The sequence below is a fragment of the Pan troglodytes genome, chromosome 1 (genome assembly GCF_028858775.2).
Source record: "Pan troglodytes isolate AG18354 chromosome 1, NHGRI_mPanTro3-v2.0_pri, whole genome shotgun sequence".
NCBI classification, from domain to species: domain Eukaryota; kingdom Metazoa; phylum Chordata; class Mammalia; order Primates; family Hominidae; genus Pan; species Pan troglodytes.
This window is the reverse complement of record NC_072398.2, coordinates 176741592-176759613: the sequence shown is the minus strand read 5'-3', so window position 1 is coordinate 176759613 and position 18022 is coordinate 176741592. Positions and strand designations below refer to the sequence as shown.

At 51.4% G+C, this 18022-nt stretch overlaps 1 protein-coding gene across 17 annotated transcripts in view; it reads right to left on the bottom strand.

Moving 5' to 3' along the window:
• Positions 1-18022, bottom strand: part of SSBP3 (single stranded DNA binding protein 3) — a 185833-nt gene that overhangs the window by 1911 nt on the left and 165900 nt on the right. For 7 of the 17 annotated variants that reach the window (XM_063801961.1, XM_054683220.2, XM_016918898.4 and 4 more), the window contains 8 exons: positions 14001-14065; positions 12936-12984; positions 12245-12280; positions 11670-11724; positions 9925-9995; positions 1409-1487; positions 1110-1138; positions 916-1017 (listed from right to left, as the gene is read on the bottom strand). In XM_063801961.1, coding sequence (XP_063658031.1) covers positions 916-1017; positions 1110-1138; positions 1409-1487; positions 9925-9995; positions 11670-11724; positions 12245-12280; positions 12936-12984; positions 14001-14065 — 486 coding nt within the window. Of the gene's footprint in view, positions 1-915; positions 1018-1109; positions 1139-1408; positions 1488-9924; positions 9996-11669; positions 11725-12244; positions 12281-12935; positions 12985-14000; positions 14090-18022 lie in introns of all 17 variants that reach the window. The other 10 variants (XM_063801959.1, XM_016918894.4, XM_016918925.4 and 7 more) reach the window with 4 other exon arrangements.

The following is an 18022-nucleotide window of genomic DNA, read 5'->3' as shown; positions in this document are numbered from 1 at the left end:
GGGCCAGGAGGCGGGAGCTAAGAGCCACTTCTCAGTGCCAGCCTGCCCTTCTGTTGGGAACTAAGGCAGCTGACGGCACCTCCCCTGCTCCTGCCCCTGTCTGAGTCATCCTCTCCTCTCCAATGGCAGTCACAGCCCCTGCCCCTTGCCCAGTGCAGGCCTCCAGACTGCAGGGAACTGGGCTTTGATGAGCCAGAGCACAGCCAGGGTGCCCTGGGGTGGGGCCAGTCTGGGATTCTTTTCTGTTTTTCTTTTTGAGACGAGGTCTCACTCTGTCACTCAGGCTGGAGTGCAGTGGTGCGATCAAGGCTTACAGCAGCCTCAACTTCCTGGGCTCAAGCAATCCTCCCACCTTAGCCTCCCAAGTAGCTGGGACTACAGGCATGCGACACTACACCCGGCTAATTTTTGTATTTTTATGTAGAGATGAGGTTTCACCATGTTGCCCAGGCTGGCAGTCTGGGGTTCTTGAAAGCTGCTTAATCATAACACTGTTTCTTCAAATGAGAATGCACACAGAAGCCCACTATAGAAAAGCAGACAGCCAACCCGTGTTGAGAGCCCTGAAAATCGTTGGCTGCACGAACCTTTCCCCACTGGACAGATGGAAATGGACCCGTGGGGCAATACTGCCCCAACTCTCTCAGCCCAGGGCTCTCCCGGCCGTATCAGCTTAATTAGTGCCAGAGGCATCCAGCCTGCATGGAGCTGCCTCCAGAAGGCCCCACCAGCAGGCAGTCTCGGGGCAGCGTCAAAGCTGCACACTTCTGCTAAAAAAATAACTGAGGTGGAAAAACCATAACACAGCCACCAGCTTAGCTGGCAGGCTGCAGCCCGGCTCCGTAGCTCGCAGCTTGTTAGGTAAGAGTCCCCAGGCCGTGGGGACGAGAGCAACAGGCAGGGGGCGAGGCTTACATTGTCGTTCTGAAAGGAGTGGAGGAAGTTCCCTCCTAGCTCGCCGTCATCTCGAGGGGTGCCTGGAGGATTGCTAATGCCACTTATGTTGTTAGGAGAATTCTGTGGAAAGAGGAGAGGAGGTGAGCACCTGTGTCCCCAACAACCTGCCCACACAGATGGGGCACCACCAGGGAGACCGAGTGCACACTCACTTTTGGAAGTCCGTCTATGTCCCCTGACCCTGGAAAGAAAAAATAATCCAATTCAGTTTCTTGCTTGCTCTTCCACGGAGGGGTCTCCCCTCGTCCTGGGCTCCTCGGGCCTCTAAGCCCTTCCATCCCAGTCCCACACTGTGCGGAGGGCTTTCTGTGTGGCATCCCTCTCAGGATCGTCCTGTGTGCCCAGCCAAGGCCGGCCAGGGCTCTGTACCAAGCCCAGCTGAGCCAGGAGCTGAGGCACAGAGCTGGCTGCCCAGGCAGGGTGGGGCATGGCGAGGGCAGGGGCCACTCACCTAATGATCCATTCATGTGGTGTGGCTCCATGCCACCCATGCCGCCCATCGGACCGTCCGAGCCGGGACCCATCGGGAACTGGGGAAGAAGCACAGGGCATGGCAGCTCAGCGGGCCCTGGCCCTCTGCACCCCTCACAGGCAGGGGGCTGCAGCCACGCTGGAGTCCTGGCCCTGGGGAACCCCTGCTCCGGCAGGCTCTGCTCACACTCAGACATGTCCTGCCTGGCAGCTGGGCCAGGGTCCTCACCTCGGCCCTCTAAGCTGCAGGGCAGAGGTGCTCATTCCAATGACCCAGGTGAGGGAGAGGGACTGGCCCACTGCCACCCAACTCCACACAGAGGCAGCTCTGAAACTGAGCCTCTCGGATCCCACCACAGGGCCCTCTCCATCCCCCGTGTGGAGAGTGTGGTTCCCCAGACAGAGGCACATGTGGACAGCTCTCCGACCATGTCAGGCCAGGGACCAAAACATCTGTGCTTCTCATCCCCACTTCACAGGTGAGGAAACAGAAGCAGTGAGAGGAAACGCTTTGCTTGAGGTCCCAGAGGCTGGAGGTGGAGGAGCTGGGACTGGAACCTGGCAGCAGGCCTGGAGCTGTCATGCTGGCCCTCTCCAAGTTAACAAAAGGAAGAAGTTAGAAATGAAGATGTTTCCTGGGGCTGGGCGGTGAGAAGAGGTGGGGTTTGATGAGTGGTGGGGAAGAGAGAGCTAGGGCACTGGCCCTGGAGGCACTGCATGGCACCCTGGGACTGTGGGGTGGTGGCAGGAGGTCACTGATGAGGCTCCCATGCAGAACTGTTTAAAAGTGTGGCAGATGAGGGCTTGGAGATAAGAGTCGATTCTACCCACCCACAAGCCTATCTGGAACTATCAAACCCTTCTCGGAAAGGAAGACCAGAAAGGTCACATCCCACAGCCACGAGTCACAGGGCTGGGGAGGGGCGGCTGAGCCCAGCCTGGAGCGCCAAGGCCCTGTGATGCAGACTGCATCTGCATCGAGTGGGAAGGGAGTGGAGGTGGTGGAATGGAGGGCTGTTTGGCACCTGGCCGGGACTCGGTGCCACAGACGCAGAGCTGAGTCACACCTGAGCCCCAGCCCAGAGGAGCAGCTCACGGATACCCAACTACCCCACAGGAGGACAGAGATGCTGACTTCCAAAGACAGCTGCAAAGTACAGCTGCGGCTTCAGAGCAAGGCAGAGAAATCAGAACCGGCTGCCTGGAGGAGGAAGAGAGCATCAACAAAATTGAGGAGTAAAATCTGGGCAGGCAGAGCCCATCGCGGAAATCACTCTAAGGCAGGGGTCCCACATGAGCAGAAGTCTACCAAGTGGGTGGCAGCATGGCGTGCCAGAGCACAGAAAGGGGTGTAAGGGGTAAGGCTGTGACCAGGCTGCAGGGGCACAGCTAGGGTATGAGCTGCTTCCCCGTGCCCACCCAGACTGGGGGAGGGGTGGCGCATCCTTGCCTCTCCAGTGGGCCCCCCACCAAAGCAGCTCACAGGCTTTTGGGCAAATTTTGCCATCTAGCAACAAATTTCATGCTTATTAACCTAAGTGATACGAGGATGAAAGTAACCAGCTTTCTAGGGAGCCAACCCAGGACACAGCCATGCCAGACCCCCAAAATCCCCAAACATGATAATACAGATTTATGCACATGTATGTCATTACCTTAACATGAATATGTCGCTACTTTAACATCAATGTATTAAGAAACAAGTATTTCTTCAAAATGACATATTATTGTATACTTTCTGTATATTAACAGTTTTATTGAGATATAATTCACAGAGCATATAACTGACCCATTTAAGTACAATTCAGTGGTTTTCAGTATATTTACAGGGTTGTGCAACCATCACCACAACCAATTTTGAACGTTTCCATAACCTCAGAAAGAAATCCTGTACCCGACTGCAGTCATTTCTGTCCTCCTCCAACGCCCCCGGCCCCAGGCAAACACTAATCTACTTTCTGTCCACGGATTTGCCTATCCTGGACATGTCATATACATAGAATCACGTGAGCTTTTGTGGCTGGTTTCTTTCACTTAGCATGTTTTCAAGGTTCATCAGTGTTGTCACATGAATCAGTACTTCATTCCTTCCTATGGTCAAAAAGTAGTCCACCGTATGGATATACCACATTTCATTTATCCATTCATCAGCAGAAGGAACGTTCAGGTTATTTTCACTGTCTGGCTGTTATGACTAATGACACTGATGTAATGACACTCATGTCTGCCGTGTGGACATGCGTTTTCATTTCTCTTGGGCAGATACCTAGGAGGAGAACTGCTGGGTCATAGGGTAACCCAATTACCATATCACAGCAGACATCACTAGGCTGTCTGATCTTTCGAGGAAACGTCAAACTGTTTAACAAAGCAGCTGTGCCATTTTACATTCCCACGAGCAGTGTCTGAGAGTTCCAATGCTTCCACACCCTCGCCAACACCAGTCATTATCTTTTTTACTACAGCCGTCCTAGTGGGTGTGAAGTGCCATCTCACTGTGGTTTTGATTTGCATTTCCTAATGACTAACGATGCTGAGCATCTTCTCATGTGCTTACTGGCTATTTCTAATTTTTGGAGAAATGTCCATTTAGATCCTTGTCCCATTTTTAAATTGGGTTATTACTGAGTTTTTCTAAGAGTTCTTTATGTATTTTGAATTCAAGTCCCTTATCAGACATATGATTTGCGAATATTTTCTCCATTCTGTGGTTTGTCTTTTTACTTCCTTGATGGTGTCCTTTGAAGCACAAATCTTAATCTCCGATGAAGTCCAGTTTGTCTACTTTTTTCTTTTGCTACTTGTGCTTTTGGTCTTGCATCTAAGAAGGCTTTGCTTAACTCAGGTCATGAAGATTTACTCCTGTATTTACTTCAAGTGTTTTGTAGTTTCAGCTCTAACATTTAGATCTATGGTCTACTTTGTTTTATTTTTTATTATTTTTAAATTTATTTTTGAGACGGGTTCTCACTCTGTCGGCCAGGCTGGAGTGCAGTGGCGTGATCTTGGCTCACTGCAACCTCCGCCTCCTGGGTTCAAGCGATTCTCATGCGTCAGCCTCCCAGGTAGCTGGGACTACAGGTGCACGCCACCACACCTGGCTAATTTTGTATTTTTAGTAGAGACAGGGTTTCACCACATTGGCCAAGCTGGTCTCAAACTCCTGACCTCAAATGATCCACCTGTTTCGGCCTCCCAAAGTGCTAGGATTATAGGTGTGAGCCACCATGCCCGGCTCCCTATGATCTACTTTAACTTTTGTGTACTGCTGTAAGGACACAGTTCAATCTCATTTGTCCACATGTGGATATTCAGTTGTCTCAGCATCATTTATTCTGTATTATTTACTTTTCCATTAGATTAATGCTATTACGTAAACAACAATAGGAACTGTTAACAGCGGCAATTAGTAGCAATTAGGAGGTGGACTAGTTAAATGATTGATATGTATAAGGAAAAATATTAATATTTTTATAACGTTTCTGTCCTCTGATACAGAAATAACTTTTTGCTCGAATACTTAAAGTTGATAGGCTATATTACATTAATTATTTTTTAGAGATGAAGTCTTGCTCTGTCACCCAAGCTAGAGTGCGCTCAAGTGATCCACCTGCCTCAGCCTCCTGAATAGCTGGGACTACAGGCTCCAGCCACTGCACCTGGCTTATTATTTATGTTTTAAAAAAATAAAACATAGGCCAGGCGTGGTGGCTCGCACCTGTAATCCCTTTGGGAGGCTGAGGCAGGAGGATCACCTGAGCCCAGGAGTGCAAGAACATCCTGGGCAACATAGTGAGACCTCATCTCTACATCAACAAATAAATTAGGGGCAACATAGTGAGACCTCATCTCTACAACAACAAATAAAATTAGCCGGGTGTGGTGGCACGTGCCTGTAGTCCCAGCTACTCAGGAAGCTGTGGTGGGAGGAAGCCCTTCAGCCCCAGATGCTGAAGCTGCAGTGAGCCATGACTGTGACACTGCCCTCTAGACTGGGTGACAGACACCCTATCTCTAAACAAACAAACAAACATAATAGGATTAATGAAACAAACATTACTAATATTTAAATAAAAAATAACAATGTTTCTTTCTGCCCTAGGATACATTAGAACACTCTGCTCTGCTTTCTTTCCCACTGGTCTCTGAATTGCCTGAAGCCTTTATAGCCTTTAGGACATCCTTTTTAAAAAAGAAAAAAAAAAAAGAGATGGAGTCTGGCTCTGTCATCCAGGCTGGAGTGCAGTGGCATGATCATGGCTCACTGCAGCCTTAAATTCCTAAGCTCAAACAATCCTCCCGCTTCAGCCTCCCAAGTAGCTGACTACAGGCATACACCACTGCACCCAGCTTAGAACACCTTTCTTTTAAATGCACTGGTAAAACGGAATATAGTCAAACTTAAAACCCATTTGACTTGTCACTGTTTATTCAAAGCCCATGTTACACTGACTCCTGGTGTCAACCTAACACGGTACCACCAAACTAAATATCCTCTCCACACAACCCTTATACACAAAGTACTTCCGGTTTTACTTATAAGCACAGGTTTTGGGACTTGTAGGAATTCACGTCCATCTCTCCAAAGATGTCCATCCATTTTTGTCCAGGGGCTGGCTTTGGTGGACCAGCTGCTTGTCAATCAGGCCTTTGCATCTGTAATTCATCAGATGGGCTATCCCTGTCTAAGATGTCCAGCTTTTTTTTTTTTTTTTTTTTTTGAGACAGAGTCTCGCTCTGCTGCCCAGGCTGGAGTGCAATGGCACGATCTCTGCTCACTGCAACCTCCACCTCCCAGGTTCAAGCGATTCTCCTGACTCAGCCTCCTGAGTAGCTGGGACTATAGCGCAGCGTTGCAATCTCAGCTCACTGCAACCTCCGCCTCCCGGGTTCAAACAATTCTCCTGCCTCAGCCTCCTGAGTAGCTGGGATTATAGGCACCAGCCACCATGCCTGGCTAATTTTCGTATTTTTAGTAGAGACGGGGTTTCACCATGTTGGTCAGGCTGGAACTCCTGACCTCAAGTGATCCTCTCACCTCGGCCTCCCAAAGTGCTCGGATTACAGGCCTGAGCCACCGTGCCCAGCCAGATGTCCATCATTTTTTAACACTCCAAAGCACAATGGATGTTATAAATTAAAATTATTATAAAAAATGATTTTAAAGCACAGAGGTAATCTGAAGTTGCAAAATCGAAGTTGGATTCCAAATATGTTACAGTTTTAATGAAGAAATTGATAAAGACCTGTTTAACTTGACTGCCTTTTCTGGTGACATTTTTTGAGTTCTCAAGCATTAAATGGGTCATTATTCCTGCTGTATGAGGTTTTGTGGCCCCCTCTCCAATCCAAGTGTGGCTGGCTAGCCCCATCTAGGCTCCTCGGGGCTCCTTAAGGAGCATCAGAGAGTACTGGCAAAACAGTATATACATTCCTATTTTATTTTTAATGTATTTATGTTTTTTTTTTTTTTTTTTTTTGAAACGGAGTCTCATTCTGTCACCCAGGCTGGAGTGCAGTGGTGTGATCTCGGCTCACTGCAACCTCCGCCTCCCAGGCTCAAGCGATTCTCCTGCCTCAGCCTCCCGAGTGGCTGAGACTACAGACATGTACCACCACACCTAGCTAATGTTTGTATTTTTTAGTAGATATGGTGTTTTACTATGTTTGCCAGGCTGGTCTTTAACTCCCGACGGACCCCAAGTGATCTGATCACCTCGGCCTCCTAAAGTGCTGGGATTACAGGTGTGAGTCACCGCGCCCAGCCTATGTATTTTTTATTTTTATTTTTTTGTTGCTGAGATGGTGAGGATGTCTTGCTTTGTTACCCAGGCTGGTCTTGAATTTGTGGCTTTAAGTGATCCTCCCACCTTGGCCTCCCAAAGTGCTCGGGTTACAGGCGTAAGCCAACGTGCCTGGCCTGTGTTTTATTGTAATTCCTTTTTCCATTCTCATCTCAATGCATTTCCAAATTAGAGAAGGACATCCTTCTTGTCTCACACTTTAAAAAATAGCAGTTTTCACGGCAAGCCAACATTTTAACATCTTTTCTATGGCCAGCAATGATAGTCATCTTGTGGAAACGTGTCTGAGGCATTCTCCTGTCTGTAAAGTCAAAGATCTCATTAAGTGCTTTGGCATGTTTTGAGGAAACTGAAAGGTACCCAAAACTTTCATTATGAAAGCTGGTATCACAGGTAAGCAAATTACACCCCTTTGTGACAGTGTCGGGTACGATGTGTGAACATTTAGCAGGTAAGATGTTTTCATTTTCATTGGTAAGAAGCTTATGGACTAAATGAAATTTGCTCAAATTAACTGTGTACTGTCTGCCAAATATGTAGATAAATGAGCAAAGTCTAGGTTGTATTTGGACAAGAGAACAACAATCTCTTACGTCTTCAGTGGCTTCACTAAAATCTTCACAGAAATCGAGAAGACGATCTGAAACTCCAGTTTTCAAATCAACATACCTAAGAGCTAGCGGAAACCTGTTGCCATGACTTGAGGCAGCCCTTGACGCACTCGGAAGCACGAATGCTGGAAGGATCAGACAGGGTCAGCACTACCGTAAAGGGGCAATGCATCTGTTACCGAAAGTCCCTCTTCGTTTGGTTCACACACAGAACTTTTAGTTTGTAACCTCCGAATCAGGAAATGTAACCTTCTTGGTTTGCGGTGCAATCAAGGGAACAAGATGATAATGGCGTCCATTCAAGGAGTACGCCCAAGCTAAATCTGCGACTGCTGTTTTTGACTGAGAACTGCTGTCTCTTTGGAGGTCAAAAAAACCTTGATTTAGAAAGATATGCCTCAGACTTGAGAGACTCAATGTCCAATGTGCCTCCACCTCCCCTTCTCCACATGCCCATTCTCACATTCTTTTCTGCACACCACGCAGTACATTCTGTTTGGGTTCTTTCCGCCCTAATCCAGTTGTGTGTGTCCTTGCATCTGTCATTAAAGTAACATGGTCATTTAACCTTCTTTCCCAGTGATGCCTGGGTCACGCTGATGCTGTCATTGTCACCGTTCTCATTTTCATCATCTGAACTCTTAGGAAATACGGTCACAACATTCATGATGTCAAGACTGAAACCAGCACCATCTAGACAAAAAGCCCAACACTGAATCTGCAGCAGACTCCTAGGCGAGTGCTGCTAACATGCATGACTGCAGCGTGCGGAGTTGCAGCCTGAGTGATGTGATCCATGGTGAATCACAAGTCCTGATGCCAGCATCCACGTCAGGCAACATGGCGACAGTGACCACTCGAGGCAGATCATCCACGCCATTTCCATCCGATGCTACAAATGGTGCTGCCATCCCTCTGTGTGGGTTTCATACTTTCCACCCAACCTTCTGCATCACTGACAAAACCCAGGACTTTCTGTATCCTGGGATTCCTCAGGATGTGGGGCTTTTTAGTGTTAAAAGCCAGATGGTTGGTCACACCAGTGAGGACCCTGGCAAAGGAGGCAGGCCAGAAACCATCCCTCAGAGGGCTGCTGGATGTAGGCAATATCCAGCACAGGGCAGCCCGCGCTCGGGGTTTAACATGTGGGGTGATCCGGGTGTCATCTCAGGAACGGAGCCAACAAAACCAGAGTGCCCCAAAAGGCCCTACCCCCTCAACCAGGCCAAAGCCTCGCACTTTAGGACCCCAGGCCCACTCTCTGGCTCTACAGTCTGTAGACCTCCTTTTCAGACCCTGAGTTCCTGGAGGGGCAAGGCTGAACAGGTTCACCTGAGGCCTGCATGGAGGAGGAAGGGAAGGAACTAGAATGGAAGGGTTGCCTGTGGAGGGGAAGCAGATCAGGCCCTGACCTCGGGCAACGCCCACTGGGTGAGGAGACAGGCTGCAGCTGACTAACCAAGTCCCATCCAGTGGGTGCAGCGGACACACGAGGAAGTGGGGCAAACAGTAATCAGAAATGGGGAAATGTGAGCTGCAACATCACCCAAGGGCTGCAACATCACCCAAGGGCTGCAACTCTCAGAGGCAAAGAGGCTGCCAGGTATTGGGAGTTCCAGAGCTCCTGGCAGCAGCACAGGCAGGTGGGTCCCCCAGCGAGCCCTGTCCCCTTGCTGCTGGCTCCACCCTCAGCTCCATAGCCCCAGAAACAGACCCAGGAGGAGAGGGATTGCCCGGGCCAGCACAGCCAGTTTGCTGGGCAGAGACCAGGCCAGACCCCACCTGCAGCCTGGCGCTTCCCCCACCAGCACGGCAGGAGGTGGCAAGTCCCAGCAGCACAGCAGGCGCCCTGGCTCTAACCAGAGGGTGGGCATCGTCCCACCCCTTCCTCTCCCACCCCCTGCCGCCTATGAAATGGGAACTGAGTTGCCCAAGAGTTAATCACTTTTCTGACGGTTTATTTTATTCATCTTTGGTAACAAATGGCTGAAATCAATTAAACTTGCTTTCCCCTCAGCTGATGAAGTTAATTATGATTTGTTATGGTGTCTGATATGTAAATTATTAGAAAGCAGACTTACGTTGGACCGGCTGCCTCCAGGCGGCACCGGATTAATCATTGTGTAGATGTTGTCACTGGAATTTGTTGAATCTGTAGAACAGTGGAAACCCACAAGTCGGGGTGATTAATTCGTTTCTTAATTAAAACAAACTCATGGCACTTGAACTCATTCTTTTGTATTTTATAACCTAAAATTTCCTCTAAGTACCACCATTTTCTGGCTAATTTGTATTTAATGAAGATTCACAAAGTTTTTAATCACAGAAAATTCAACTGTGAAAACCACTCAACCCCAGCAGTGTGGACACGGCACAGGGGGATTACGGGTTCAAATTCTTGTCTCCCCACCCCACACCGAATCTGGTCCCCAGCCACTGCCTGGGACAACATGGGGGCAGCAGAACCACCACCTGTGCTCTCCTCCCACCACCTGTGCTCTTCTCCCACCACCCTACAAAGTGGTTTTAATCAAATCAGGGAAAGAGAAACGTGGCAAATTACCCAGAGGCCACCCTGCCAGGCTGATGGGGCAGGAGGGAGAGGCAGGGATGGGGCTGGAAACGCATTCACATATGGAGTGGGTGCATGTGGCCCAGTCGGAATGTAGGTCATGCAGCTCATCAAAATGCAGCAGCAGAAAGAGAGAGCCGGAGTGGGAGCCCAGGATCCCGGCTGCGGCCAGCTCCACCCCTGCAGCTGAGCAGCTTCCCTGCTATGGGGAGCCAAGGAGGGGGCGGGGGAGAGTCCCCTCCATCTCCCCAATTAGCCAAAAAAGTCTCCAGCTAAAACGTTTCTATCAGGAGCAGGCGCCGTAATTCTTGGGCAGAAATCCAGCTACCTCTCACTTTTTATTTTTGGGGTGGGTAAGGATCGTATGTTGAATTCCTTCTAGCTGGCTGGTATGCTATTCTTAGCTGGGAAAGAAACATAATTGTGATGTTGTGTGTGTGTGTGTGTGTGTGTGTGTGTGTGCGCGCGTGCGCACGCGCCCACGTATGTGCACGCATGCCCTCTTTTGTTTAAAGAAACAGGGAGGGCTGGGTGCGGTGGCTCATGCCTGTAATCCCAGCACTTTGGGAGGCTGAGGCGGGTGGATCACCTGAGGTCAGGAGTTCAAGGCCAGCCTGGGTACATGGTGAAACCCCATCTCTACTAAAAATACAAAAATTAGCCGGGCACGGTGGTGCGTGCCTGTAATCCCAGCTACTTGGGAGGCTGAGACAGGAGAATCGCTTGAGCCCGGGAGGTGGAGATTGCAGTGAGCTGAGATTATGCCATTGCACGCCAGCCTGGGTGACAGAGCGAGATTCTACCTCAAAAAAGAAAAAAAAAAGGGGGGGGGGGCGGGGGGAGAAGGGATCTCCTATATAGAGGACCAGAAGCCAGGAGCTACGGAAACTCCAAAGGTAGCATGCCTCAGAATCCTGGTCCCAGGATGGCAGAACCCCAAGGCCCCTTTTTGAGTCATCTGAGGAAATGCCCACCCTGAACAGGGTTCTTCCCAACAAAAGGGATTCAAGGGCAACGAGAATCCCTGTTCCTGGACTGCTCTGCTCAGCCCTGTCCTTTATGGAGCAGCATCAGAGGAGTAGGTTAGTGTCATCAAGGGACCCTCCGCCCTCTAAATGCCCAGTGGAAGATGTGCTGCCCAGGAAGGAGTGGCTGGTAAGCTCTGGCTCTGCAACAGTGCCCCTCCAGGTCTCTCTGGCAACATGCCCCACCCTCCACCACCAGACCCCCCACTTTCCCCTCAAGCGCTCTTACCTGCGGGACTGGGCATAATAGGTGTTCCTGGAGGGCCGCCACCACCAGGGGGTCCCTAAAGATGAGACAAAACTGACATCAGACGCCCACGGTGGTAACGAACATGGGGAGGGGCCGGCATCCTCCCTCCCTGGTCAGCAGCAACTGCTCGCCCTGGGCCCAGCCGCTATTCATCTTGCTACACCCCCAGTGCTCACTCAAAGTCAAAGTACTCAAGCTTGAGAAGGGGACCTGGATGTCCCCTGTCCCTTTCTTCAGACCAAGCGGCCCCTGTGGGTGTGTGTGCCTGCATTATGTGCTCACAGGCATGCCCACTGGAGAGGCCTGCGGTGGACACCAAGCAGCCCACTGGTCAGCTCCCCAGAAGGCAATTCCACCCCCAGGTCTGGTTTGGGGATTTCTGGGCCACCTTGGGTCTGTACAGATGACTGAATATTGACAGCAAGTTCTAGCAGTTTGGAACCTCTGCTCAGAAGAATGTGTGAAAGGGAAAGAAACGGGGACCCCAGAGCAGTTCTCTTGCACACTCAGTCCCACGTGGCTAGACATGCAACGCCCCAAACCCACGCACTTACCACATAGGTACCAGGTGATGAGGAGGAGTATGGAATCTAAAAACAAGATGTCAGGGAGCCCCACGTCAGAGTCACTGAGTGCCCTCAGCTGCCAAACCTCCCTGAGGACACGACCCACTCTTCACAGGAAAGGCATCGCCACCCAGTGAGCTGGCCACCCGCTTGGTTCCCCTGGGAGGGCTGGGATGTGGCTGAAGCCCAGTTCTCTCTGCTACATTGAACTGACCCTGAGACCCTGGTCTCTTACTCCCCAGTCCTGGGAGGGAGCCACAGACACAGGGAGGACCATAGAAGGCCCTCCGGTTTGAGAGGGCAGGAAATAGCTTTACCCCACATTCCTCTGGCCTTCACCCCACTGTCTGTGCTGAGCACCTTACCCGCACCTTCCAGCCCTGCTGGGGAGGAGATGGGTAGAGGTCTCCACTCTGAACAGTGCTCTCTGAGCCCAGGTTCTCAGCTTACTCCTTAGAGGAGTGGGCTGGCTGGGCAGGCAGGGCAGGGGTGGAGCCCTTGATGACCCCTGCACAATACTCCCAGGCCTCCACCTCCACACGGCCTTCTCCTTAGAAGCATCAGGAGAGTCCTGCTGCATCTCCCACTTCCCGTGACACCTACACCCAGGGACAGTAGCTCCCCTGCACCCAGAACTGCTCCCCTGACAAACACCACCCCACCCGACCCAGGTACTCACTGAGTTAGCACTGTTAGGATTGGGCCAGGGTCTGCCAGCTCCCGGGCCCCTGAGAGAGGGAGAAAGAGATGTGGACAATGAAAAAGGCGCTGTAAACTCCAAGCGGTGGAGGCAGCAGGGGCAGAAGGAAAGGGCTGAAATCACAACAGGAAGTCCTTCCTACAGCCCTGCGGTTTAGAGCCTTCTGGCTCAGGGCAGTAATGGGTAACTTCATGGGTGGAAATCTATGAATTGCTTTAAATTATAGGTAAACTTTACAAAGTATATAAAATTAGATAAAAAATATGTGAAATTCCCTCTGCATGTGCATTTTCCTAGGAAGGGAGTCCACATTCTCACAACGGGGTTAAAAATCACAAACGCACTAGAGAACAGTGGCTACACTGTCCAGGGGTTCAACTCTTGACCCTGCCACTGAAAGCTGTGTGAGCCTGGGCAAGTTACTTCACCTCTCTGTGCCTTGGTGACCTCATCTGTAAGGGGGTTATAATAATAACCGCGTCAGGCCGGGCGCGGTGGCTCACACCTGTAATCCTAGCACTGTGGGAGGCTGAGGCGGGCAGATCATTTGAGGTCAGGAGTTCGAGACCACCCTGGCCAACATGGTGAAACCCCGTCTCTACTAAAAATACAAAAATTGGCCAGGCATGTTGGCGGGAGCCTGTAACACCAGCTACTCAGGAGGCTGAGGCAGGAGAATCACTTGAACCCGGGAGGCGGAGATTGCAGTGAGACAAGATTGTGCCACTGTACTCCAGCCTGGACAACAGAATGAGACTCTGTCTCAAAAAAAATAAAAATAAAAATCATCACGTCATAGGGTAATCATGAAGATGAGGTGAGCTGATGCACGCAGCATGCCTGAACCGTGCCCAGCACACAGAGGCACTCTATGAGGCTGAGCTCTCATCACCAGGATCATCAATATCCTCATATTACTGATGAGGAGACTGAGGTCCAGAGAGGTACCAGCAATGACCCCTTATCATGAGTCTCCCAGGGTGCTGGCAGAGGGTGGGGGAAGACCTGGACTCTGAGCCACGGGCCGGGTCGTTTTTGCCTTACATGTTAATCCCGGGCATGGCGGGGCCGAGGGAGTTGGGTGGTGGTCTCATGCCGCTGCCGTAATTCTGCAACGATAACCAAGGGTCAGTCTATGAGAAGAAGGGAACCGGAGACAGGAGGAGGGAGGAGAAACAAACAGACAAAACATAGTGAGAGGGTTAGTCTGTGAAAAGGATTGATGAGAAAAAATAATACATTCTTTCAAAAACGGTGGGGCGGGTGGGAACCAAGTCACAGGGACCACAATGACAAGCCAGCACAGAGGGACAGTCACAACATTCAGTGCATTTTCAGGAGCTTTCAAGATGAAGTTCTCAAAAACATGTGGCTATCCAGCAAGCCGCTGCCCTCTGGGCTCCCATAATGTCATCCTGTACCTTCCCCCTGGGCTCAGGCGGGTAAGAGGGGATGGACTTGGTCTTGGAACCCATTGAGAGGCTCTGAGGTGAGGAGGCAGGGAGGCGAGGGGTGAGTGTCAATGTGGATGGGAGCAGGCACTCCTGAGAAGCCTGCCCGAGGCTGGTGCAGGCCCAGGCCTGGCACATACAGACACGCCAACCTGCCCCAGGTCCAGGTGGTAGTCCTACCCCACCCATGTGTCAGCATCAGAGGCCCTCCACAGACATGATGCTGGGAAGCCGGAGAAAACTCCATTTCTGCACTCAGGGATCATCACTATGTGTGTGTGAGGTTTTTTTTGTTTTGCTTGTTGAGATAGCGTCTTGCTCTGTTGCCTAGGCTAGAGTGCAGCAGTGCAATCGTAACTCACTGCAGCCCTGACCTCCTGGGCTCAAGCAATCCTCCTACCTGAGCCTCTCATGTAGTTGGGACTACAGTCATGCACCACCATGCCCAACTAATTTTCGATGATTTTTTTTTTTTTTTTTTTTTTTTTTTTTTTTGGAGATGAAGTCTCACTCTTGTTGCCCAGGCAGGAGAGCAGTGGCATGATCTCGGTTCACTGCAACCTCCACCTCCCAGGTTCAAGCGATTCTTATTACTCAGCCTCCCAAGTAGCTGGGATTATAGGCGCCCACGACCATGTCGGGCTGGTATTTGTATTTTTAGTAGAGACGGGGTTTCACCATGTTGGCCAGGCTGGTCTCGAACTCCTTACCTCAGGATCCACCCACCTCAGCCTCCCAAAGTGCTGGGATTACAGGTGTGAGCCACCGCACCCAGCCTGCCCAGCTAATTTTTAAATTTTTTTGTAGAGATGGGGTCTCACTTCATTGCCCAGGCTGGTCTCGAACTCCTGGGCTCAAGTGATCCTCCCACTTCAGCCTCCGAAAGTATCGGGATTACAGGCGTGAGCCACTGTGCCCAGCCAATGTTTGAGAGAAAAGTCTACACAGAACTCACGAAGTCCCAGCAGTCCAGATTCAGCTCAGGACGGCCCACTGAGGCACAGCGGGGTGGGTCACAGGCACCAGGCCTCGTATCATGCGCATCTCTTGCTATATAACCAGGCCAGTGTTGCTCGTGACCCTCTCTCCAAGTGTCATTTTCCCTGCAGTCATACATGCCTTGCTTCCCTGCTCCCTGCTTGGCAGGCTCCTACTTGTCCTCCAATACTCAGCTCCAAGAGCAGCTCCTCTAGGAAGCCCTCCTGACCCCACCCCTTCGGGCTGACTGCTCCACCCCGGTTACTCCCACAATGCCTTCTAACCTCCCTCCCCCGCCACCATGCCACACTGGGTCTGATCATGGCCACGTGTCTGTCCATCTCCCATCTCTCCTAGTGGACTCCAAGTGCCCTTTGAAGGTGGGGCTGTGTCTTGATGATCATATACCCCCCACCCCATGCACCCAGTGGCACAGACTGGCACTCACTACGCCGGCACTGAAGCAATCAATGAAAGACCGAAGAAGGGAATGCATGAAGACCAAAGGGAGCCTGGCTGCAGCTTAAGCTCTGCCCTTGTAGGAGAACTTGAAGTAGGTTGCTGGAATTTTGATGGCAAAGGAACAGCCAGCATTCACTGCCCTTTACTGAGTGCATGACATACTTTATGTACAGTCTCTTGTGTTTGATCTGTGTGAAAACTCCAGGAGGCTGGGATTGTTCCCACTTTACAGAAAAGGAGACTGAAGGTCTGAGGGAGAAAGTTTTGCCTCAAGTTGCAGTGAGCAAATGGACAGCTAGGATTTAAACCTGGATCTGCCGGCCCCCAGATTCTGTATGCTTAGCCAAGCAACTGGCGGGAGGCGGGTGGGAAGGGGGACAGAATGGGAAGATGGAGACCTGGAGCCTGACACACACAGAGCCAATACTGGGCTGATGGTGGGTTCTGCATCCAGGGATCATCTTCCAAATCTCACCACCCTGGGGCCACCTGCTCCGCTTGCTCAGCCACAGGGAGGCTTGGAGTCTGGAAGGATGTCCAGACAGGATGCAGATGATCTCAGGAGCAACACCAGGCTGGCTGACAAAGAGCCAGACCCGGAGCCAGAGAAGGCAGGCCCCGCCTCACCCTGTGGCTGCTCAGGGCATGGGCTTCAAGCAAACAGTGGCAGCCTTGTGGGAATGTGCTGGGGCCAAGCCCACTCTACCACAGGGTGAAGAGCAGAACTCGAGACCTGAGGTCAGAACACAGGAAGGCTGGCCTTGGCTTGGCTGCCTGCTGATGACTTTGGGCAAATTACCAAATGACAATAGTGCTTATTCCATGCCCACATGTACCACAGACTGTGTGTGCACTGCCTACAATAAATCATCACAATGACCCCTTTCCTCCACCCACTTTAGAGACCAGAAAACTGCGGTAGAGAGGAAGAATGACCCCACTGTGCAGTTGTGCGTGGCTGAGCTGGGGTGAAGCCCTGCAGCATGGCTTTGGCTTTAGACCCACAATCCCCTCTGCTGTGCTGCCTTGTCTATAAAATGGGGACAAAGAGCCCCATGTGTTTCCAACCTTGCAGGTCTCCAGTGGATCAAATGAAACAATGGTTCTGAAGTGCCCCGTAAGCCCTAGGAGGTGTGCACTGATTTGGGACGTCAGCAGCAGAACAAACACCAAAGCCCTTAATGCTACCGCAGCATTGCAGAAGCTTGGGTCTCAAAGGGACCTTTCTAATCCCCTCTACAAATCTCAGCCTCATCTCCCCACCTGCTGCTCCAGGACGAGCAGCTTGCCACCTCCCCAGGCCTATTCTCCACTGTGTGTACAGCCCAGCTGACTAGAGAGGTCTTCCAGATGGAGTTCTTTTCCAGGACTGCAGCCGCCTCTCCCATCCAAGAGAAAGGCCTGCACCTCAGAACAAGAGCAGAAGCCTGGTATGTCTCAGCACGGAGTGGGGTGAGAGGAGATGATAAGTAGGTGCTCACTCCATAGAGCCCGCTTGACATGCAGTACGCAGCGCTGAGCTGGGAGGCTCCAAGTGCACTATCCTGCCGCTCCTGACCCTGCCTGGCCTTCAGGAGCCTCTCCAAGAACCGGCATGGCAGCTTCCTAGAGGGAGCTTCTCCACCAGTCCTGCCGCCTATAGAGGCACAGACCCTGGAGAGCCACTTGCACCTCATCATTTCATAGATGACAACTTGAAGGCCCAGAAAGCCAGAGACGTGCCCAAGGCCACATAGATGTCAGGAGCGAGTAGCAGGCTGAAATCTGGTTTGCAGGGAAGTTTTCTCACATAGGGCAGGAATGCCCAGAAGTTCAGACTCAGCAGAAACGGGTTCCCTCTTTGGCCAGCTCCTGCCTGCCTGCCTGCAGCACCACGTGGCTGGAGGTGATGACGGTGAAGCTGTACAAGGGTCGGTTACCAACCAGGTATCCCTCTGCCATTGGCACCGCTCTGCAGGGGCAGGGGCAGCTGGGCAGAGGGCAGGAGCCTCCAGTGCAGCCGTGGGGCTGGCCACATTCACAGGGGCCACTGTCTCAGCTTTGCACTCTGCCAAGTCCACAGTGAGAAGGGACCGAGCAGCTGTCTGGGGCTGGAGCCTGGAGGCGGTGGCTGCTGCTCCCTCCTGCCACATCCTCAGAAGGGCTTTCTAGGTGCCCACTGTTTAAACCTGGATC